This window comes from Ipomoea nil, unplaced genomic scaffold (assembly GCF_001879475.1).
Source record: "Ipomoea nil cultivar Tokyo-kokei standard unplaced genomic scaffold, Asagao_1.1 scaffold3169, whole genome shotgun sequence".
NCBI lineage: Eukaryota > Viridiplantae > Streptophyta > Magnoliopsida > Solanales > Convolvulaceae > Ipomoea > Ipomoea nil.
The window spans coordinates 1,437,539-1,462,816 of NW_017619597.1; the positions used below are offsets into that span (position 1 = coordinate 1,437,539).

Genomic DNA, 25,278 nt, shown 5'->3' on the forward strand with positions numbered 1-25,278 from the left:
TTCAAAAAAAAAAAAAATATTGTATTCACAAATTCTTAAAACTTAGAAACACAATTTATATTCTAGATATTCACAATTCCAATACTAAAAATAGACAATTTAAGACCATGGTATAATAACTGGGTGTCATGATGGAGTGAAGTGTTACTCCGTATTTTAGCATAGAATATTACAAATCATGTACACATTTGGGCAAAAACTAACAAGTATTAAATAATACCATAAATAACTTGGGTATTAAAATATGAAGTGATAGCAATACAATCAAAATCAGTTGTAATCCAGTAAAATCTTGGCTATTAAAAATATAGTGATAACAAAACAAATAAAACATACAAAACAAGTTAGAAGGGGAAAATCAGAGGAATAGTTGGCTATAATCAATGTTTTGTATCCTTGGGGGAAATGAATTACAAAGAATACAAGTATACAACTGAGGAATGTGTCAAAGCAGCAGAGTTGGGGCCTATTCTGCGAATATCACAAACAATTAGCACCCTGAACCTGAAAGTCAACGACTAGGTTGGTTGAGGCGTGGCCTGTTACAGAATAAACGACCATTGGCCTTCACAAATCCAGCAATTCCAAGACTTATGCTAGCCCAAATCATTGAAAACAATAGGTTCCAAGGATTATATTGAACTGCAAGTACAAAATGAACATTGCGTATAAGGGTTAAGAATACAAAGAAAGAGGAAAGATGGTTTACACAAACTATTACTTGTACAACGCAAAAGACAAATGGAGCACACAAAATCAACAAACATCATCCATAGCATAACAACAAATATTTTGAAGTATAATAACTTACCTCGCCTTAGTGAGATGATGGTGAAGAAGAACCCAATCAAAATCAGCCCAAAAGCCATTGGGAATGACTGCAATAGGATTAACACATTGTTAAGTGATTGTACAGTAAATTGTGGAAAAGGATTCAAGGACTTTTTAACTCCATAAGTGGAATGCATGACATGAATCAATTCATGCAATGCAATCAATTGGTCTGTATAGTGTACTCTGACCAAAATCCATATCTGAATACATCAATCATGGCCTGAAACTCAATAAACAGGAGTGGGAAGAAAGGTTGAATGGAGTTTGTTACGATAGAAGGGATTCGATTCTTTAATCAATATCACCAGACAAAGGTAACTGTTATGACTTATGAGCAGTGGAAGAACTGAGTTCTGAGAAAGAATGGCCCAATTCAAACTGGTTCTAATTGATAATTTGTTCCTTGACCATTGTACCTATTTGTTTCAACGTAATTAACATTTTCTCCAAATTCATACACAATCTAGTTTACAGAAATTAGTGTGCTATTGCCTCATGGTCTTCTTAACACAAATAGCTTAAGAATCAACTCCACAATATATTGTCCAAATTTCAACCACCAATAAAGGACTAACAGAAGACCATCTAACTTCTTTTTCCCAAGTAAAGATCATGGTACTAAAATGCTTAAGCATATATATATTGTTGAATTTGAAAGATAGAAAGGCCTAGTGGGTGGAGAATAACAACCACCTGCCAGTTAGGCGAAAGCAAAAATGAAGAATCAAAGAATGAGAACATGTATTATAATATATTTCTATAATTCTATGTTTCTAATGAAAAAACATCGTACACACACACACACACATATATATATATATATATATATATGTATATGTATATATATATATATATATATGTATATGTATACTATATACAGACACATAACTCTTAATTAAGCACATATTCATAAACAGACACAACCCTTTGTTTTTCAACATATATCTTATAGAAATCAGTTAATACTAGCTAAAAATGTTGAATGCTGTAGCACTTTTCTTTTAAACAGGGGCAAGATGGTGTTCTCGTCTCCCACCTTCTGTTCAAAGCTTGAAGGACATAGTTGAAACATATGGACAACATGGTGAATAGATAGTGCTTAAACTTGTTTTGCAATCTTACCAATAACTAGTGCCGACTATTTGTATTTGGTGAGTATTCTCATAAGATAATTTCTTTTTTATGGAAAAGCACAGACAGAAACATCAAGGACTAACCTAGATAATAAAAATACTAAAATGCCATAATTGCCAATATCTATTATGCTCCATTCTGATCTGGCCATTAAATCTATTCCAACTAAGGTTATAGAGAGATTTTGTTCTTTAATTCCCTCTTCCACAAACTACTATATTGAGAATCTTATGAATGCAGCTCTACAAGAACAGCTTAAAGTAGTAGGAGTGTCAATAAAATACTCACAGCAACTGTCTCAACACCTCCTTTTTGAGTTGTCTGTGTCATATCTCGCGAAACAGAAACAATGTAATGTCCATGCAATAAATCAGTTGCATCCTTCAGTGTAAAAAATAAATAAAGTGCATCAGTACCAAAATTAATCCTAATTAGATCATGAGGAAAAGTTGATCTCATCAAATCATTTTAATTTTCATTTTGAAACCAAAGTGTGTGTGTGTGTGTGTGTGAGGTTCCTATGAGAACCAACCTCCCCATGACTCCATGAGAACCAATATCATCCATTAAAATCCATTAAAAAAAATAGATCTATGGATGAGATTAATTGGAAGATTAAAAACGCGCGTGTGCATATTAGGGATTATAAACCAAAAGCAGTACTTGTTATACTTGCACAGAAGAAAAAGCAAGATACAAGACCGCTCAAAAAGATTTATTTATTAAAAAAAAAAAGATGAAAAAGAACACAAACCTCTATGAAAAGAGGTTACCTAGATCTAAGTGAACAAAAGCCACTGATGTGTATGTGAAGAACGCTACCTGTTTTGTACCGTCACGGAAGTTGTTCAAGTAGTAGCGCATGAGAGCATTACGTCCATCATTCAGAATCCCTTTGACAGTTCGCTTACCATATCTGCATAACCAATATCCATGTTACAAATCCAGCTAATCACGATTTCACCCATCAAAGTGAGAGGGAAAGAAAATCAGGGGTTCCGAATGCCAAAGCTCATATAGATACAGAAAATAAGGATAAGAACATGAAAGTTAAAACCAAACAATGACATACTTCCTGAATTTCCTTCCACTAAGACATATATACATTGTTTATTATGGATAGGATAAGAAGAAATGAAAGCTATGACCCAAATCCAGAGACTCTTAGTGTGTATCAAAACTTCAATGCTTGAGTTCATTAACCAAAGCATAACTCTGAATCTCCACTTTACATGGTTAATTACCTTAACAGAAAACCAAAAAGAAAATAAAATCACAAAACCCATATTTTTTATTACCAAGAGTTAACTTGGTTTGGATCCATCCTTTTAACAAGTTTTGATAGGTCAGATAACTGATTTCAGTATTTCACAAGGATATTATACAATTGTATGGATAGTAATGCAAATTAGACAGACGAATCATAAAATTTAAGTTCCACCTCACCACCATAGAAGATCATAGGACATAAAAACATGTAAATATTCTAATTAATACCAACAGGAAAAAAAAAAAAAAAAAACATTTAAAATAGATATATATATATATATATATATATAGGTTCAGTTGCAGTTGTGCAGTTAAACCTGAGCCATTGATCTTGCCTAAATCAACGTCCAGGATTAACAGTGATTAAAAACGCGCGGTGGCAATTTGGTCTTTTTATTTAAGATGCGTGGTTTTTCTGCTTAAGGTGAGTGGTTTTTGTACTGTGTGGCTTAAGGTGCATCTGGTGTTGAAAACTTAAGTGCGTCGATCTAAATCTTTAGGTGCGTGGTTTTCCTTCTTAAGGTGTGTGGTTTGTGTGCTTAAGATGCGTCAGTTGTTGAAACTTAAGGTGCGCCCGGCCTAGAGCTTTAAGGTGCGTTGTTTTCCTTCTTAAAGTGCGTGATTTGTATGCTTAAGGTGCGTCAGTTGTTGAAACTTAGAGTCCACCATTTAAAAACATCAGGTGCGTGGTTTGTGTTCTTAAGGTGCTTTGTTTATGTGTTTAAGGTGCGTGGTTTGTGTTCTTAAGGTGCTTTGTTTGTGTGCTTAAGGTGCGTGGTTTGTGTTCTTAAGGTGCGTCTTTTTGAGTTAACCGCACGGGAAGCTATACCCGCACCTGAACCCTTCCCTATATATATATATATATATATATATATATATATAGGGCCAGGTTTCCGTGCGGACAGTGCTTCCCGTGCAGTCATACACCATTAGGTATGCATAAATCACAAATGCACTACAAAGTGTTCGAAAATGCACCAATAAGTGTGGTGCATTTGTCATTTCATTCTAGTGCATTTTCGAACCCTGTGTGGTGCATTTATGCATGCCTAAGGATGCAATCCGCACCGACCGTACGGGAAGGCATGTCCTCATTTGAATCAGTTATATATATATATATATACATATTCAATAGTCCTTTAAGAGAAAATTAAGAATCAATCTCAACCTTCCATCTGGAATCGAATGGATCAGATCAAACTATTAAAAAAAAAAAAAAAAAAAAAAAGTGGTGGCATTTTTCATAATTATCACCAACTTTACTATGCAAACTTGAACACTAAAATCTGCACTTCCCAAAATTTTTCAGGTTTGCACATTTAGTATTAAAAGATTGCATTTGCAAAAATACGAAAGTACATTGCACTTAGGGTTTCCATTTTAGAGTTTATGATTGAGTTTTTTATTTTATTTGGTTTAGTGATTCACTTTTTATTGCTTAGGGTCTAGCATTTACGGCTTAGATTTAACATTTATCTTTTTCATTGATTTTTTAAAATTTATCTAGGTTTGCATATTTAGTTGTTAAATATCGCATATTTAAGTGATCAAGTTTGCAAAGTGAAGTTGACTATAATTACGAAAATGCCACCACATTTTTTTTTAAAAAAATCTGATTTGATCCTTCCGATTTTTACAAATGTAAGGCTGACATTGGTTCTTAGTTTTCTCATGGGGTGTGTTCTCATGAGATCATAAGCCTATACATGCATGCATACATGTGTATATATATATATATATATATATATATATATATATATATATATATATATATATATATATATTCATTATGCAGGCCATGTGGAAAGTTGTATATTCCCTTTAAAATGTGTTCGCCTGAGAGCAAAAAAGAAATAAATCATGTCCAATGCTCTAAAGAGATCTAAAAACAGCAACCTGACAAAATCTCCCTTTAAAGCTGGAGTACCAGAATATTGGATACTTATATCATCCCCATGATTAGCCCACACTGCACATAAAATTTGAAGGGTTAAAAGAAAACAGGAGAGTGTTGGGGCATAAAAAGGCAAAAGAGAGATAAAATGCTAAATATCTGTAAAAGCTAATGAAGTTTCTACACCAACAGCAAAAAACAGTCTATCACTAGAAAAAGGCATAAATCATAACAATTGCCTGAAATTACTTACAGATTTTGAAGTTCTCATCAAGGTTGGGGTGCTTGCTAATTGTTTCTTCAGCAGTAAAAACACCAAGCCTTCTCAGTTGGAACTCTAGCATTTTTTGACCAATCATGCTCTGCAAACACAAATAAAGTTGTGATGTACACTGAATAACATCTTGAAAGTTTCAACTCCTACTACATATGTCAGTGACAGTAATATAGTACAGAATACAAGCACATCCCAAAAACGATTGAAGTCAATATGCCTATGTGGTAAGTGCCAGATTGAACCCCAACTTATAACAATAGTAAGCCAAATACTACAATTGTCACCACATATTGACCTTCTTCAAATAAAGCTAAAATAATGAAATGGTAGACATTTTAATGTAGATCAAGTTCATTAGCATTGACCAAATAATTAATCAGAATCTTGGCTCTGCAGTTCATTCAACTCATTTATTATGAAATCACACAAAGATGTATCCAGCCCATATCACGGACAGAGGTCTTGAAGCAGTAACTCATAGAGTTGGGAAGCTTTTAAACTGATTTGTTCTACTTCCCAAAGAATTACTACTGCTGTTTAAGGGGATACAAAAAGATCAAAAAGCAAAATTTTATAATAGGGTGTAAAAACATGCAGGTGAAATTCAATACTGTGATCCATGGAACCAATGGTAATTCCATATTGTCATTTTGTGTTTTACCACATGAAAAGAAATTTTCAGCATTTTCAAAGTAGAGAACATGCCTGAGTAACATTTGTCCGATCTAAGCAATCAATGCAATTTGTCCTCACAACTCCAAGTTGTGTTTCAAGTTTCTCACCTTTCTCATTTAGTAAAAAGTACCTTCCATACAAAATTACAACAAAATATAAAGCAGTGTAGTTAGTATAATCACAACATCTTAATAAATGTCAAACAATAAGTGACTAATTTTAATTGCCAACACCACTGCGAGATCACCAAAAGCTGTAAAAGATCAGACAGTCTGTCAATATGATCGCTGACTCTGGTTGTATGGAGTTAAGAATCATCCAAATGATGATCGTATTAGTGTGCATACGATAGCATGTCTAGAAAGCCCACAAGTGCTATGATCAAATAAAGCAGTAGCTCACATAAACACTTCTGTGGGCTTGGAAGTTGTAACTAATACTAACAATAAAAATAAAAAGTTTGACATGTGCTTATTAGTTTTGATTTGGGAATAAGCCATACCTGTTTTTCATGAGAAAATCCTCAATTTGTTCGTAAAGGACAGAGAGTCGCTCAAAATGAACATGCCCACATATGTGATGAAAATCAAAATGCAAGTATCTACAAGCATGATAGGGATTAGCATGGATTGCAGAAAGATTTCATATAATTAAGCTGCCAAGAGATTGGGTCCTACCTCACATCTTCATTGGCAACATGCTGCATTGCTTCGGAAAACTTTTCACTTAAGCGCCCCTCTCCTCCATGCTGTTCGAAAGTCAAGTGAGCTAAGTGCAAAAAAGCTACAATAATACTCCACAGACATACATGCACTGTATAAGACTAAGATTCTAATGAAGTGGCTGAAAACGATTGGCTCAGAACATACAATCTAAAAGAGAATAAAATGACTTACAGTGTACATAAAACCGTTCACCATTTATAATGTGAATTCCCACATATTGATTTAGTCCATTGATTGAATTATTTATTTTCCCAAGAGACTTCTTAAGAATTCAGCCTCCCATGATTTCTTTCATATTTTATATTACTTTGTTATGTTATAGGAATGCAAGTGACTAAGCACACTATAACTATTCAACTTCCATTTCCTTTCCCCCACCCATCCTTTTTCGACAACTTAATATGAATGAACACATAATCATCTTCTTACTCTGATACTAAATGCTTACACAAAATGTATGAGTGGAAGATGGCATGGTCATCATTCAGAACACTTTACCCACCACAACACATTTAGCCAAAGTGGAAATATTCATATCCATGTTTATCATAGTATCATACTAGCATCTAAATATACATGGAAAAATAACTTACACTATTGACAAGATCAATGGCTATGACGTTTCCATATTTCTTCCTTAGATCCAAAAAGTGCCGCTCAACCGCTCGAGGCTGCAGATATTGTATAAAAGAAATTATTAGTATTAACTATTAAAGGCATAGTAACAGCATTTAAAGCTATTGACAAACAGATAGTGCTACTCACTCCTTCATCCGATCTCACTATCTCAAACTTTGGCTTATATGTCAAATCAACAATCTGATCCCACAATATTGGAATTGACCCACGGACCTACACAAAAGGCAATCTAAAGAGTAAAATAGCATACAATAATATGACTATGTGAGATTATCATACATTTAGTATATGATTAAAAAAAAAATGTGCTCAGTTTTTAGAATACATACGATTAATAAATAGTAATGTGGCATGAGTATGTTAAGAGTATAGTCCAATGTGAGGAGAATTTATGTGACTGACTGTATGTGTGTGAAAGTGGCACATTTAAGAACAGAATAAGTACTAAGGGCTTTATTTGAACTACTTACTATTTCTATCCAGAAAGGAAGGTGGGCATTACCATGTAGAAGACTTTCTCACTAGGCACATGAATATATTCTTAAAGAGCATTTGAATTCAAAAAGAAAAATGTGATGTAAAAACACATCCTTTCTCAAAATATAGTAGCTCACTAATAGCTAATTTTAATAAAATACACATTTTTTATTTTATTCTTTTACAAAAACTATTGTTGATTAGTTGGGAGTCAAAATTAGGGAATTTATTTTAGGAACAAAGGAGAGAATGGTGATGATTTTCCTATGATTCTGTTTCTTGATTTTCACTTTGCTGTTTTTAGGGAAAGAATTAAGCGAATTAGTTCTTTACTTTATTAGAGTAGTTTGTATATATGTTGCTGTATTCACCACCCTTTTTTTCAAGTAAGAATTTCAGAACTTCTTCAACTATCACAGGTGCAAAAGAAACTCAGCCAGTCAGCCAGTAACTCTGTCTGGTGTATCATCATGTACTCACCATTACCCTCAATAAAACTCTTGGGTAAACTCTAAACCGCATGGACAGAATTAATGCAAAATGCTATATAATGGTTATTTTGAACTCTTGCAGATACAGCAAAAGAGTTGCATCTTAGAATACCCATATGCAGGCTAGGCTCACTTCTTTTTCTAATGTAAAGCTTATTACTTTGTCAGTCACCAAACTGTTCAAAGGTTGTCCATCAGACCATCAGTACAGTAATAAGAAACAGTAAAATATCCAAAATCCCATTATGAATTCTTTTGGTCATTTATTACAAAAATACTCTAGGTCACACTGGGCAAGGAAGATTACAGCTACTACCACTTGTATTTTAATCAAAATATCCTAGGTCAACTTTCTTCATTGTCTTACTCCATTGTGGAGAGCATGAATTCAACACTATTTAACACAACCAAATAAACTGTCAATGTTTGGTTCTACATTTACAAAATTATTATAATAAGCACCATAATGCCTGTCAAAAGAATGAAATAAGTATACCTGAACAAAAGATGCTCTAAAGCCAGCTATTTGTATTATTTGTTCACTTTCCACAAAATTTGCAACATAGCCATCAGAATCAGCCCCTCTTCTCCACATCCGAGTGCCTAAATTAATGGTGCAAATTGGAAATTAAGACCAACTGGTTTTAAAAAATTCTTATGTAGGTAATTGTACAATTATTCACTTCTTTCTGTATTGAAGTGAACTGCCTCAAAAGTCCATTTATCTCAAAAAGGATTCCAACTAAAATCCCAAGTGCACCTCAGTGGCAAGAATAATCCGATAAAAGTGTCATAAGGCCTGTATGAAAAGAAACTGAATCCTCAAGACATGAAATAGATGAACTAGTTCACAAGCCGGATGAAAGCTCCAAGAGGTGGAACAGTATCTTATTCATAGTGGTGTACTGGTGTCACCAAGTAAACCGTGTAAAGCAGCAAGGAAAGCAACAAAGCATATAGACTCAAGAGTTGACAAAGACCAAGGAGAATGTAACCCTTCAAAAAATGCTAACTATATATCATCATTGCAATCTTGGACTGCTTAGTGGTGAATTTGTAATCCTTTTCCCACCTAGTGTATATATCGTTTCTCAATTTCTCTTCACTTACATCTTTTACAATTTTCAAATGGCTTAGCAAGGATAGGGAAGGGAAAAACCACTTTAGGTTCTAATTACCAGATCTCCTGTTGCACCTCCGTGCAATCAATGTAACATCAATTACGTTTCTCCCAATGGCTGCTTGAAAGCTGTTAAAACCTAGTGATTAGTTAAGGAGTACCTTTGAATGGAACATAAACAAAACCTTAATGTTAAACAAGAGTCGAAATATTAAGGTTGCTCAAAGAGTTCACATTAGTCAAATAGCAAGGATACTCCCATGGAGAACGGGCAGCAAGAATGGGTCAAGCTGCAAAGGAAAATTGCATATTATATTCATTGAGTTACAATCTGGAGGAAGATTTGAGACAACGAGAAATAATATTAATCTGACCTTGCAGTCTATAAGCGCTTCCATCATATAGTTGTTCCAAAGAAATCGAGGGTCAGCCTGCAAAAGCAAAAAGTGAAGAAAGGAATAGCAAAAATCAAGGTCTGGTCAAATATCCAACCAATAGCATGCAAGCAAGCAAGGAAGCAAAGTACCAACAGCAGGTACATGAAATACCACCTACAAATGTGTGTGTGTGTACTATGTGAAGTCAAAGCCATCTGAATTAAAAGGCTTACTTGTCTCCAAAGAGGAAGTAGCTTAGACTCATCACCCAAATCATGTAACCGCTGAGCACTGCAACACAGATAGAAAATTTTGTACTCTAGGGCTACTATATAATTATCGAGAAAATGAGACAACTATAGTTAGGCAAATATTTAAGCAGTAGAGACATATCACAAGTGGCAGGTATAGTTCACAATATAGATACATATAAAAGGACTAACAATTTATCAAAACATTCTTTCTTGTTAGTTATTACAATATATTCAATTACGAAAGATAAATCCCAGGATTTAGCCCCCAAGTCTAAACTCCCCTTGTGAAAACCCAAGTGTCTTAGCTTTGAGACTTCAAAATAAACTAATAAAAATTTTCTTTAATAATGACAAAAACTAAACTATAAACCACTAAGTTTAGTACAAACTCTGAAAAATTATAAGCTATGAGCTCTTTGCCCACAAGAACTCAATCAACACTGCTGGTCTAATAATATTTGTTAATGGACAATGTTAGATATTAAGTGTTTTATAGCCTCTTCCAGAAATCTTAAACACCCTAAAGCTCAGAAACCCCTTGAGTGAACAAGAAACCCCAGATTCCCCAACTGATAATTTTTCATCAGTTGAAAGCTGCTCACAAAATACTCTCAAGCATAAAATTCCGTTAATATGTATATAGGTACATAGGAACCTCTTGAGAAGACCTCCTTGTACAAGAAACTTCTCAAAACCCCCAAATGACGAGAAGTTTAAGAAGAGGAGGAGGAGGGGGGGGGGGGGGGGTGGGGTGGGTGGGAAATATTAAAGCTGACAAGCATCATGGTGATTCACCTCAATGTGATATTGACATCATAAGAAAAGTACAGGCCGTGAATCCTCTCTGCCACACTTAGCAATGCAGAAAACTCTGCTTTCATCCTTTTCTGCAATGAAGCCGTATAAGAACAAGTCAGAAAGACAACACTTTCAGAGGCTTTCAAGAGAAAACAGAAGGCAAAGCAGATTGGTAGGCCAACCTGTTCAACAGAAGAACTCTTGAGAGAATGATCGCATGGTAAAACATTCAATGATGTGACTTTAAAGATAGGATGCCCAAGGTAAGACCCAACACATTCACGTTCTGTTATAATTATTAAGTATGATCCTGAAAGGGAGGAATGATTTAAACAGTCAAATTGTGGCAATTACATGTTTCATTTACTTCATATCTATTGTGTTAAGATTTTCTCCAATCTTTTCAAGAGGAGAAAATGATACATAGGCAACTGGTGGGGCTAATAAACTAAGTCCACTATCATGGTTTATTCAGAGTACCATCGCTGAGGTATCAGCTGGGGAAATTGAGCATCCCAATCTACTTACAGTCATTGACTATGTTTTTCATTTCTTTTGTTTTGCCATTGAATATCACTCTACAGAACTAATTGAAGTCTAAAATTTATTGCAGATTATTTATAAAAACTAGTATAGCATTCTACTAAGGATCTAGCAGGACTAAAACAGTATTAGTATTAAATAACTCCAACTTGCCTGCACCAAGCTTTAGCATCCCAACAACACCAAAGATTGTTTCAATCTTAGGAACACGAACAGTGCTGCAATGTGGCATTTCATCTAAAGAAGCAAACATGCACCAAGTAAAATGCATTGTTAGTTGATGGAAAGATAAGTAAAAGAAAACCAAACAAGAAGCCAGTAAGTAGCAGACAACCTATTAAATTCATAGATGCATCTGCCCGACCGATTGCCATACACAAACCAGAAGATCCATCTGTAGGCTCAATGACATATTGATCAGGAAACTCCCACAGTCTCATCCTTGTATATAATTTCTGTGCAGGATCTGCCTTCTCCATCATAATTGGAACTCAATCACCACTGGAACTAAAAAATAGAATTTGATAAATAAGCCACCCCTTTACTGCCTCATTTAAAAGTGGAATGTTAGACAATAATCATCTAAAGAGCTTTAATTTGATAAAGTAGAACTGTATGCTCTATATAAATAGCTGATATATATGTATGTATATAAATAAAATCAAATGAGACAACCTATTTAGATGAGAAGTAAGAATTAATCTGGTGCATCCATCTTCGTGATTTATATGGCTGAGAGTTTTCTTCATTTGTTTCCCTTTTAAAAGTTATTTAATTACTAGGGTTTTTTTTTTTTTTTTTGTAAATGTGCATGTGTTTTAAATCCTAGTGTTATTTTGTTCATATCTTTCCTTGATTTTAGGTGATTTTATTTTGATAGGATTGCAAGTACTGGTTTAAGCTTCTTCACGCTACATCTATATATATGTCTATGTGTCAATCTATGAAGACAGAAGTTCTCAAGTCTCAACCGCCCAATATAGATGAATGAATGCTAAAGAGGCAGAGAAAAGGGATTGCAGTAATTTCACATATTAGACAGAAAAATGATACTGTCTAAATCCAATTACACTTTCAGGTTACAGAATAAACTTTCCAATACTTTGGAACTACTTTATGCCCTGCATAACGTTTTAGATAAGAGCATTGAGCGGTTATAAACAAGATTGGGTAGATGAAAAAATGTTTCCTTCTTGGAGCAAATGACTCCACTCTCTATATCTAAAACCATAGAGAAGGTAAAATTAAGAATAAAAGACAGGTGGGGGGCCCTTAGGGGTGGGGATTCAGCCTTTTGGGGTAAGAATAAAAGACAGGTATTCCGTTAAGCAAAGTAGGGCTACTTCAATTATGTTGTTCAATGTTGAACAGATGCTAGACCTCAATCCAGCTGCAGTATTACCCGCATCACCAAAATGAACTAAAGATCACCTACTTTTCCCTCTTTCTCGAACACAATTCCAGTAAATTAAACCAATAACTACTCCCATGAACATCAAGCATCAAATTTGCAGTATATTAAAGATTTAAAGTATTTAACTAGTAAAGATGCATCAAACAAAGCAGAAAACAACTAAAAATTCCTAGCAAGTAGCATCCATATTGCAACATATTCATCATCAAATATAGTAAGGAGCACCAAAGAATGGATCAAAAGCAGTATCATTCATAAACATAAACATTTTTCCGATCCCCAAATCCAAAGGTAGCAGCTGACAGCTCTGATTCCCAAAATGTTGAGAGAGGTAGAGAAGATCTAAAACGCAGTACTTGAGGAAAGTATTACCTGAGTAGAGAATTAGATAAACCGCCTGAATGAGCGCAAAGGGAACTGAGAATTGGGAAGGATGAAATCAAAGTTAAGAGGAGTGAGCCACGAAGCGGAAGCCGCTAGTATTAACGAGCTACAAGCCTTGAACAGATCGCGCACTACACTTAATTACACAAAATTACTGGGAAATGGAACTTTTTTAGCAATTCCGAGCGTTAACACCTGGAAGAGTGGAAGAATCGGTTGATCCCATGTTCTATGTTCTCCGTCAGCCGCTCTGTTCATGGAGCCCACGTCAAAAACCAATCAATTACTCCGCATTAAAAAAAAAAAAAAAAAAAAGCATTGCTACTTCTCCACTAAAAATAATTTTTTGTAGTACTACTCAAATTGTCCATTAGTAGTTTTAGTGTTTTACATGAACACACAAATCCTACTTATATTTGCTACTTTTTATGACATGGCACAAATTATATCATGCTCGAAGGCGCATAATGTATTATGACGATGTCGTTTTCTATTTTTGCCGTTAATTTTTAAAAATAAAAAAATCTCTGTTTCGGATATACAGAATTGTATAGTAGAATACACACAAACTCATAACATAATACATATAATCTAACATAATACATAATGCACATAAACTCTTAACATAATAATATTCATAAACTCTTAACCGAATAAACATAAACACAAGTGTAAAAAAAATAAAAATAAAATAAAAACCTGTAACGGGATTGGACTGACGAAAGTTCGTTGTGTCAACTCCCCACACAACTTATAAAAACGATATCGTTTTGGATCAGGGCGCACAATATAACGATTGTCCTTTGCTTAATTTAGTAGGGGGTCATAATTTTATCCATTTTTTTTCCCTCCAATCAAATTTGAACACAAGTGAGAGTAAAAGTTGAGAGTACATGAAGTATTTTTTCTTTGTTCATTCATACTTTTTGACAACCACATAGCTCTGTGGACCATACTACCAAATAATCTATATTCAGTTGATAAATAATGTATTTTTTATATATTAAAAATGTACATTATATTTAGAAAAAAGTATATTACTTGAGTACTAAAAGTACATTATTTTCTATAATGTACCTTTAATACACAAATAATGTAGTTTTAGTATATTAAAAATATTTTTTTTGTTATGGTCCACAAAATATTATGTGCAATAATTTGTCATTTCCCAACCTAATGAAATTCTTTAAACCTATGACCTTTCATTTGGAAGAACCACAATTATGTCACTTGACCATAAAAATCTTTTTTTTTTTTTTTTTTTGAACAACACTAAAAATCATTTGATTAGTAACATTTTCAATTTATTGAGAAAATATTTCTTGCTTTACATTATCTTTCATTCGCTCTATTACAATGTAGTATCTGTTCATATACTTTCTCAACCTACTGAAACACAAAGAATCAATAACGCTTCCACTAAGGCTCGATCTCACAACCTTCCAAATGGAAGTTCAACCCAGGTACCATTAGACCACATAGTCTTGGTTAATTTAATCATCTTTAGTCCATGAGTTATAACCAAGTTCTTACTCAATTCTTAAGTCATGGCCCTATCCGAGTTTAGTGCCTCAGTTATGAACGAAGTGGCGAGTTTGGTTCCTAACGTTAATATTCCGTCTTATCGCTAACGGACAATTTACAAACAATTTAATAATAGAGGGGTAAAGTATGAATTTTTAAATTATAATCCCCTACTTATGTTGAAACTCATGGCGCAATAGTCATTCTTTTCTTCTTATGCCTACAATTCGTCCACTTCCAAGCTGTGAAATTCATAGATAAGTTGTTTCATATTTTATATGTTTAAATAAATAATCAATATTCTCCGTATTGATGAACTAATTTAGCAATTAATTATAAGATGTTATCTATTAGTTGTGGTAATTCATCTTTCCCTCAGTCTGGGGATAAATTTCGATGTAGATGTGATAATTTATTATCCATCGAAATGTCATGGAGTTATGCTAATCGAGTGAAAAGATATCAAGCTTGTCCATGTTATGGAGCAAATTTTTGTATTTGTCAAAATTTTGTAATTTAAGTTGTTTTTTATAAATAGAATTCCAATATTGAAATTTGATTTTTTAGAAAAATGGGAGTAGGTAGGGTTTCTTCATTGATTACATCAACAACTTAGGGCTTTTGTCGATTTTGGGGGAAGTATTTTAGCTAAGTTTACAAGTTTTATTAAGGAATTTACTTCATTACCTTTGAAATTCACATTGTCAACACACCACTAGCGTAAGGGACTAAAAATAGATATGGTAATAACACAGGGACTAAGTCGTAACTACGATTATAATTCAAGGATCAAACTCGTCATTTTCCCTTTAATTAATCTAGAATACATATTTAAATTGTGATAGAGAAAATTACCAAAATGATTCATTGACTATGTTAATTTTATTAATTTGATTTTTATTTTTTAAATTGTCAATTTAATCTTTTGACTATTAGGGGTGCGTTTGGAAACCCGGAAAATGACTTTCGAAAAATGTTTTCTGGAAAATGAGTCATTTTCCAGAAAACATTTTCTTTTCCGGTATTTGGCTACACAACGGAAAACTGTCTTTGTGTGTTTGGTTCATTTTTCAGAAAATGAGTAGGAAAATGAAAAGAATTGAGCACTTCAAAATTTTAATTGTTTGATACTTTTGATAAAATCATTTTGTGAATAACACTATTTTGATATATATATATATATATATATATATATATATATATATATATATATATATATATATATATATATATTAGTACTGTCAAAGTGGGCGGGCCCGACCCATCGCGGGCCTAATTTCTGACGGGCTTTTGCGCGCCGGCCCGCAGGCTAGGATTCATGCAACCCTAACTCGCCTGTGGGCCGGCCCGCGTTTAAAAAAAAAAAAAAAGCTTTTGTCTTTGTTGAATTCAAAATTCAAAAACAAAAAAATAAATAAATAAAGTTTACAAATACTAACATTGCGAATTTGCAATGCAATTTTATAGTCTAATAAAAATTAATATTAATTCAAAGTTAAAAAAAAAAAAAAAGAGTAAAGTTTAAAAATAATATTAATTTTTTCGTATTTAAAAATTAATAAAAATTATATATATATATATATATATATATATATATATATATATATATATATATATATAATGTTACACAACAAGGCAGCGTACGCTGCCTTGCTGTGTAAATGTTACATATGTAAACATAACATATGTTACATTGTTACATATGTATATTTAATTTTTTTTTTTATTTGCGCGGCCCGTGGGCTGGCCCTCGGCCCGTGTGGGTTGCGGGTCAATTCCGGCTCGTCCTGTTAGACTCACATTTTCGCACATCTATTTATTCATGATCTTAACTTACCCCACCACGGGGCGGAGGCGGACAAATCCGCGGACTTTGGCTCACTTTGATAGTACTATATATATATATATATATATATATATATATATATATGTATTATTGACATTTTAAAAAATATAACTTTTTTTAAAATTGTTAAATACGAAAAAATTAATATTATTTGTAGGTTTCACGTTTTTTTTTTCAACTTTGAATTCAAAAAAATAAAAATAAAAATCCAGTGGGGCCCGCCAACTTACATGGGGCGAGCTTTGGTTGCATGTACCCTAGCTTGCGGGTTTGGTGGCTGACTCGCAAAGGTCCGCAAAAAATTAGGCCCGAAAAATTTTACATGTCTATCCTTTGAAAAATGACTTTCTAAAAAAAAAAAATGAGAAGTCATTTTCTCCTAAAACATACTTATGTTCCTTTGACTAATGCATCATTTTTCATTGACCCCATTTTCTCCCCTCTTGTCAAACACTAAAAACTTGAAAAATATTTTTTGAAAGTCATTTTTCGAATTTCCAGACGACCCCAAATGTTTATGTGTTTTTGTCATTTGAACTTCGGTGCTCGAGATTGTCTAACCTCCAACAAAAGTGAGGGCAATGAAGTAATTTTATTTTGCATTCACACCCTCTCCAAGAAACTATAAACGATAAGTGCTACACTAATAAACTTCATTATTATATTTTGACTATTTCAACCAAGTTAGTAAATTTGTGGAATTAGAGATCCAACTTAAATTATATTTAACTCTTCCAATAATCAATTAGAGGGACGGTGAGACTAATCTATTCAAACATTAGTTCAAACTAACCCTAAATGGATCAACTATTTATTTATTTATTTGTTGGAGAGGGGAGGAGAATATCCTAGATCATTAATTGATCTTAACAATATTTGAAGTGCCGATAAGGTCAATCTCGTACTCGCGCATGTATTTCTGTATTTCTCTTGGTGGAGTATCATTAAACTGCAAGAGACATTAATTATAGGGGTGGTCGATTTTTCCAAACCAAATTGAACTCGTAATATACAAAAAAATTGAATAATTCGGTTAAAAATCGATCCAAATTGAATGGTTTGGTAAAAATCGAACTGAACCAAATATTTTTTGTTTTTAAAATAAATAAATAAATAAAATAATAATAAATAAAAGTAAATCTAAGTCCCTTGGTGCATGTTCCGCCGTTCAGTTCCTATTGTCACTGTTATCTCTCTTAAAATTTTTATTTGATTTATTTATGGTATGTTCTCTACTTTGCCATTTTTTTTTTGCTGCAATTAATCTTTACATCATAATTATATCTATCTATCTAACTTGAGTTATTCTTACAATATTCAGTATTTTCCTTTGTTTCATGTTTATATGAAATTAATGTGCTTTAACATCATTCTAATTTTGATTTCCAACATGGCAGAATTTTGATTTCCTTTAATTTTACAACGTTCATACTTATTTGAAATAAAAATCATATATTTTATAGTATTGGTTTTAAAGATTGCGCTTATACTTTTTATAGGACCTTATTTATTTATAAGAACGGAGCCACAAAAAATATTTTTAAAAAAAAAAAAAAAACCGGCCCTGATTTCTAGTGCACTGGAATTATGTTCTAGTACTAGAATATGTCTTCAGTGCATTGGCAAATAATATTACAATGCACTAGCAATGACGGATTGTGTCCAAAAATTAACTATACAGTACTTTAGACTTGTTCTCCAAATATTAACTATACAAATAGATGATTATTCATCTTGTCAATAAAATATTCAAAGTGAGCCAACTTAAGAGTCGGTTGTGCAAAAAAGCTAATTGATGTTTGGTAATTAGTATTTAGTAGTGTGTTTGAACTTTGGATTACTATTTTGTTATATAATGTTTTAAACTTTAATTTGGATTTGGACTATGAGAATATGTATTGTTTGGTAGTGTTTATAAAATTAGGAAATATTAAAATTTGGGGTTCTTAAATCGAATCGAAATCGAACTTTTTCAAACTAAACCGAACTATAATGTTAAATCGAATGGTATCTGATAGCGTAAATTGCCATAGTGTATTTGGTGTGTAGAACAATATATGTAAAGTAGAGAGTAAATGGGAGAATTTAGCTCAAAAAGGGGCATTATTATTCATTGTTCTTCAATATTCTAGAGAGAAGGTAGAGAAGTCAAAATGTCCAAGCGCTAGAGAGAGAGTCCAAAAGAAAAGGACCCCCATCACAAAGGGTCAAGTGCCCTTTATATAGGCCCAAAATTGACATGCTGACCCATTAACTTTGACCCGAACCGTTTGATCATGACTCGATTACTAAACGAGAGCACGGACGTATATGGAGGTCAAAATCGAGATATATTCTCTATCAGTATCATTTTTTTAATACTGAAGTATTGAAATCGAAAAAAAAAAAAAACTTAACCAAAACCCGAAATGCTCACCCCTAATTAATTATGTTATTACGGAGTATTAAAAAAAAAAGTGCTTTTAATTTTAAATGTAATGTAACACACAAGCATTGAAGAGAAAAAATTGTACTAATAAGCTAATTAATTATGGCTCTATTTGGTATAGTTTATTTCAAGCTACTAATAATTTGGTAATGTTCTAAAAATAAGCTAGTAGCTTATAAACATTTTTTTTATTTTTATCCTTATTATTTTAAATAAATGACATATTCTACTCCTCTCAATTAAAATCCTTTTAGCCTTTTCTCTTCTCTTATTTTTTTTATTCTCCTCTTTCACCGCCAAACATCCTCATTCATTTTCAATTCATTCGAACAACTCTATTTAAATTTGAATTTAAATAAGTAAACAAACCTATGTAAATTTAAAACTATTTAAATTGTATGAAGATGTCTTTTTTAGTCTTTTTACATTTATTAGCTTATCAAAAAGTTAATTTTACCAAACACTTTCAAGTATAATGAGCTAGCTTAACAGTTCTTTAGTTTTCAGCTTCTAGTTTATAGCTTTTCAGCTTTCAGCTAGTTTTTTAGTTAGATTTGCTAAATAGCTATAAGGAAAACGATGACTATAAATAATATACCAATTACTATTACATTAAACTCAACTAGTTTTGAAAACTTTCATTCTAAACAATAATTGCAATACAAAACAATAAACACACATACTATTTATTACAATCTCATTCATATAACACAATAAACAAACATGCATTATACTTATTACAAATCTCATACATATAACACAAATAACAAACATAATATCTATTTAAATACCATACATATACCTAACCCAATAAACACACATGATATCTATTAGAATCCCCCCCCCCCCCATATATATATATATATATATATATATATATATATATTGTGTGTGTGTGTGCAAGCTTGCTTTAAGCAGGTGGAGGAGGAAAATTCAGATCAGGCACACGGTAATACTGAGGCTCATTGAGATCTGGTAGAGCGGCAGCTGCTCTGGGTTGAGGGGGCGGAGCATTATCTATGGGAGGGGCTGCTATAGGAGGAGGCTGGACAGCTGCAACTTGATCGTCACCGGCTGAAATTCCATGTAGTGGTAGCACATTGGACAAATGGCCTCTGTTGGAAACAAAAGGGAAGGTTCCTCTCAACACACAGCTTCGATTAAGCCTTATGTGCTCGAAGAGTGCTTGGCGGCTGTTAAACTGCCTCCCACACACACCACATATACGATTTGGTTGTGGTTGGCCAGCGAGAGGAAAATTGAAGGAAGAAGAGTCGTGACCGATGTTTCTAGACATCTTGAATTGCTTCGAATTAAGAAAGTCAATGTTGAATTAATTACTAATGATGATCAACAAATAGTGGTGGGGAGTTAATATATAGAGGAGGAAAATATTTCTACTTTGTCCGCGTACCATAATATGTTTAAGCCTACTATGTTGTTTTCATGAATAATACAAGGCAAGAATGATAAAAATGTCCTAGGTAGCATTAGTTCCATTTTTTCACAATGTACATGCATTTTATTCCGTGGTCGGTGATTTTCTAGAATGATAAAGATGTCCCTTTTTCTTTTTTACAAAATACATGCATTTTATTCCGTGGTCGGTGATTTCTTTACAAAAGTTCACCCACCATTAGCTAAAGCATAAAACCAACCTCAACAAAAAAGTGAAATTGAGGTTTGAATATCAACAAATGGATCAAGCAACAATTCATTTGAATATATATACTAGAAGTTACTATTTTATAAACATTACAAGATTAATTGTCGAATCAATATAGTTAAATTTATCATTATCAAGTTGTCAAGATGTATTAAGACCTAATCGCATGCAATTATAAAGATTGGAACCTTAATATATATATATATATATATATATATATATATATATATATATATATATATATATATATCATATAGTATGAAATTCAAGTACATAACCTTTCCTAGAATGATAAAGATTTTCTTTTTTTTTTCTTTTTTTTTTTTTACAAAATACATGCATTTTATTCCGTGGTCGGTGATTTCTTTACAAAAGTTCACCCACCATTAGCTAAAGCATAAAACCAACCTCAACAAAAAAGTGAAATTGAGGTTTGAATATCAACAAATGGATCAAGCAACAATTCATTTGAATATATATACTAGAAGTTACTATTTTATAAACATTACAAGATTAATTGTCGAATCAATATAGTTAAATTTATCATTATCAAGTTGTCAAGATGTATTAAGACCTAATCGCATGCAATTATAAAGATTGGAACCTTAATATATATATATATATATATATATATATATATATATATATCATATAGTATGAAATTCAAGTACATAACCTTTCCTAGAATGATAAAGATTTTCTTTTTTTTTTCTTTTTTTTTTTTTACAAAATACATGCATTTTATTCCGTGGTCGGTGATTTCTTTACAAAAGTTCACCCACCATTAGCTAAAGCATAAAACCAACCTCAACAAAAAAAGTGAAATTGAGGTTTGAATATCAACAAATGGATCAAGCAACAATTCATTTGAATATATATACTAGAAGTTACTATTTTATAAACGTTACAAGATTAATTGTCGAATCAATGTAGTTAAATTTATCATTATCAAGTTGTCAAGATGTATTAAGACCTAATTGCACGCAATTATAAAGATTGGAACCTTAATATATATATATATCATATAATACGAAATTCTGATGAAGAAGCCATCTAGCAGTGATAAAAGAACTACCAAGCAGCAACACAAACAGTCAAGTGAAGAGGGGTAGTTTGTGATGAGGGGTAGTTCTGTCTTTTCCCTTTGTTAGTTATAACCGTTGGTCAAGGCCTCTGACTATCCTATGACTATTGTATATAGTCAGGCTTCTTCTTCCTTTTTTCAAGTGTAAGCAAACATTATGCAATGTATCCCTTTCCTTTCTTCTCTGTGAGTATGTTCTTCACACCATAGCCAAGCTAGAATCGAACATGGTATCAGAGCTTCACCGGAGCTATGTTGTGGTCGTTGTACAGAGCGGTGGTGCCGGAGACGTGATCGGACAAGGAGCAGCTTCTTCGAATCAGAATTCGATGAATCAACTTCCGATCAACCCTAATCGGCGAACAGATGAACTTGATGATCCGATGTATCTTCACGTTACTGAAAATCCGAACACTGTTCTCGTATCACCACCATTATCGGAGACCAATTATTCATCCTGGAGCATGTCAATGAAAATAGCACTGGAAGTCAAAAACAAGCTTGGCTTCATCAATGGAGGTACTCCGAATCCAGGTGAGTCTGATCCTAGCTATCATCAATGGAGGATATGCAACAACATTGTGTGTGCTTGGATCTTCAAGTCACTCAACCCTACCATTGCCGAGAGTGTGTTATACTTTGAGAATGCAAGAGACATCTGGAATACTCTTGAGAAACGCTATTCGCAGGCAGATCCTCATAAGATTGCTGAATTACAGAATGAAATTTTCAAAAATGAACAAGGAAGTATGTATGTAAACGAGTATTTCACCAAGAGCAATGCCCTATGGGAACAATTGAAGATCATGAGGCCAATTCCAATATGCGAATGCACTCCCAGGTGTTCCTGCAAACTTCTTGGGAAAATTCAAAAAGAAAGAGAAGATGATCAGGTAATCTGCTTTTTGGAAGGACTGAATGATGATTTTGAGACTGTTAAGTCAGGAGTTCTTGTTATGGATCCCATTCCAAATATGGAAAAGGTCCTTAACACTTAAGATGGAGAGAAAAATAAAAAATGCTAGCAATCAGAGAAATGTTGAAATAATGCAATCCAATGCTGTTCATAGTGTCCAACCTGCAGACGATGAACAATCTGTTGTGGCAGTTTCAAATCTTAATAACAGAAAAAGGTTTAATGATGGAGGAAAAAAATGTGCCTAAATGCACCTATTGTGATAAACAAAGGTTTAATAATGGAGGGAAAAATGTGCCTAAATGCACTTATTGTGATAAACTTGGACATACAGCTGAGAAATGCTATAGGAAACATGGTTATCCCCCAGGGTATAAATCCAAAGGCATACAGAACCAGGATGTGCAACAAGCTCCAAGTTCCCCTGTGAATCAGGTCAGTGAGTTGGGACTGTCTGCTGATCAGATTCAGAGATTATTGTCTTTTTTTACAGAATCAAAGTCAAGGGAGCCAGCCCTCTACTAATGCTGCCATCACTGTGACCACTCCTAAGCTAAAGTCTGATTTCAGAAGGCCCTTGGAGGACCACAATGAAGGCAGTTTATCTCCCAACCTCTATGTTAATGCTGTTTCAAATTCATCTGCTGTGTGGATTTTAGACTCAGGAGCAACAGACCACATTGTTTGCTCCTCAGAGTATTTTGATGATTGTCATAGAGCCCAAGGGATCTTTGTTAGATTACCAAATGAAGAAACAGTAACTGTCTCACATATAGGACAGATCAGACTTCATAAAGACATATTGTTGCATAATGTCCTATATATACCATCCTTTGCCTTCAATATCATATCTGCAAGTAAACTGACCAAGCAATCAAACTGTGAAATTGTTATGGGAGCTGACTAGCTATTGTATTATTCAGGGACATCTTGGGATGAAGGTTGGTTTTGCTAAGGAAAAAGATGGTCTGTATCAGCTGATTCACCCTCCTGCAAAGAAAAGCAATAGTTTCCTTGACAATGTTTCAAATAGTCTTTGTAATAGCTTGACAGTTGGAATATGGCATAATAGGCTAGGGCATTATCCCATAAATAAGATCCAACTCTTGAAAGGAATAAAAACTGCAAGTTTTCATAAATCTTTTGAATCTGTTTGTGATGCCTGTCATTTTGCTAAGCATAAGAGATCTGTTTTTCCTCAAAGTACATCTATGACTGTTGAATGTTTTGAGTTGATACATATGGATGTGTGGGGCCCCTTCTCTGTTGCTTCCCCCAAAGGGGAACATTATTTCCTGACAATGGTTGATGACCACAGCAGGTTCACCTGGCTGCACTTGATGAAACGCAAGTCATTCAAGTACATAACATTTATATATTATCCAAAATTAGAGGTTGTTGGGCAGAAGTCGGTATCAATTGGTGGCTAGGGAATTGTTGGGTGGAGGCCAACGAAGGGCCATGTTCAGCACCCTGCCTCTAAAAAATGTGATGGCGGTCTATAAGAAAATAAAGTTATGTCTTCACTATTAGCTATAATTTTTGATGTAGTGATAAGAGTATTGATCCTAATTCCTAACAAAGGTCGATTCAAATCTTAATAGCACTTGTTAAATCGAGGCATCATTCATTAAAAAAAGAAAAGAAAAAGATAGTCCATAAATTTAAGTATATTCAAATTTTAATAAGCTAATTAACCGCCATATTCATTAGAGTTGGTTGGACGAAGTTCCAATTGAGTTATGTCTGCAGTCATCGTATCAGTCGAAGGTTTTTAAGGATAGTACAATTTAAAGTGCAACATTTATGTAAAAGACTAATGAATTGAAAGCGGAAGAGAACAAATTAAAACATTTTTTTTCTTCATTTCATCTCATTCTCCTAACTGATTGATAGTGGTAAATAGATAAAAGAAAAAAAAAACAATTGAAACACACATTACTAATAATAATATATCGTTATATCAAGAAATAAATAATACTATTTAAAGTACATGTATTAAAATCGAAGTATAATATTCATGTAATGTTACAAGGCAGGTTTTTTTCATATCGCCCCTTAGCTTCCACTGTTGGCTGTGTAATTTCCCATAAATCAAATGAATATAATATTTAAGACAATTTCATATTGTTATCATACGCAAACAATTTAAGCTATAGATGGATAGTTTGAAATTGGTGAAACTAATATTGGCATTACGTTGATGTTGGAAATTTTAGCAAAAAGGTGGTGTAAGTGATCATTTTGTGGTACAAATATTAATGAGGTCTATTTTTAATTTGGGTCGTAACAAATTGGATTCGAATTTTTGTCAGCCGAAGAAATTCATATATTGTATACTCAAAATAGATAATGAGTGAATAAGATTTTTTTTAATCAAAGTATAGGCATTTGGGTTGAAAAAATAGAAATGAGAAGACTAGGAAGAAGCCCTTACCACATATTGAAAAGGAAAATGAGTTTGCACTAGTATAAATACAAATCTCTTTTTAAGGGACTTTGAATTATT

At 33.2% G+C, this 25,278-nt stretch overlaps 1 protein-coding gene across 2 annotated transcripts; it reads right to left on the bottom strand.

Moving 5' to 3' along the window:
* Positions 1 to 209: 209 nt before the first annotated feature.
* Positions 210 to 13,575, bottom strand: LOC109167668 (phosphoinositide phosphatase SAC6-like). Of its 2 annotated transcripts, none has more exons than XM_019316750.1 (21): positions 13,294 to 13,575; positions 11,842 to 12,008; positions 11,661 to 11,744; positions 11,147 to 11,274; positions 10,962 to 11,053; positions 10,146 to 10,203; positions 9,910 to 9,966; positions 9,792 to 9,825; positions 9,594 to 9,674; positions 8,912 to 9,018; positions 7,574 to 7,660; positions 7,402 to 7,479; positions 6,761 to 6,831; positions 6,586 to 6,684; positions 6,114 to 6,213; positions 5,385 to 5,493; positions 5,134 to 5,206; positions 2,791 to 2,884; positions 2,257 to 2,349; positions 812 to 878; positions 210 to 642 (listed from the first exon to the last, which is right to left on the bottom strand). In XM_019316750.1, exons 2-21 carry the CDS (start codon positions 11,987 to 11,989, stop codon positions 512 to 514), a joined length of 1,791 nt encoding a protein of 596 aa, XP_019172295.1. In that variant the 5' UTR covers positions 11,990 to 12,008; positions 13,294 to 13,575; the 3' UTR covers positions 210 to 511. The 2 variants fall into 2 exon arrangements, with proteins under 2 accessions (XP_019172295.1, XP_019172294.1); XM_019316749.1 differs by having other exon boundaries at positions 11,842 to 12,014; positions 13,294 to 13,574.
* Positions 13,576 to 25,278: the final 11,703 nt, after the last annotated feature.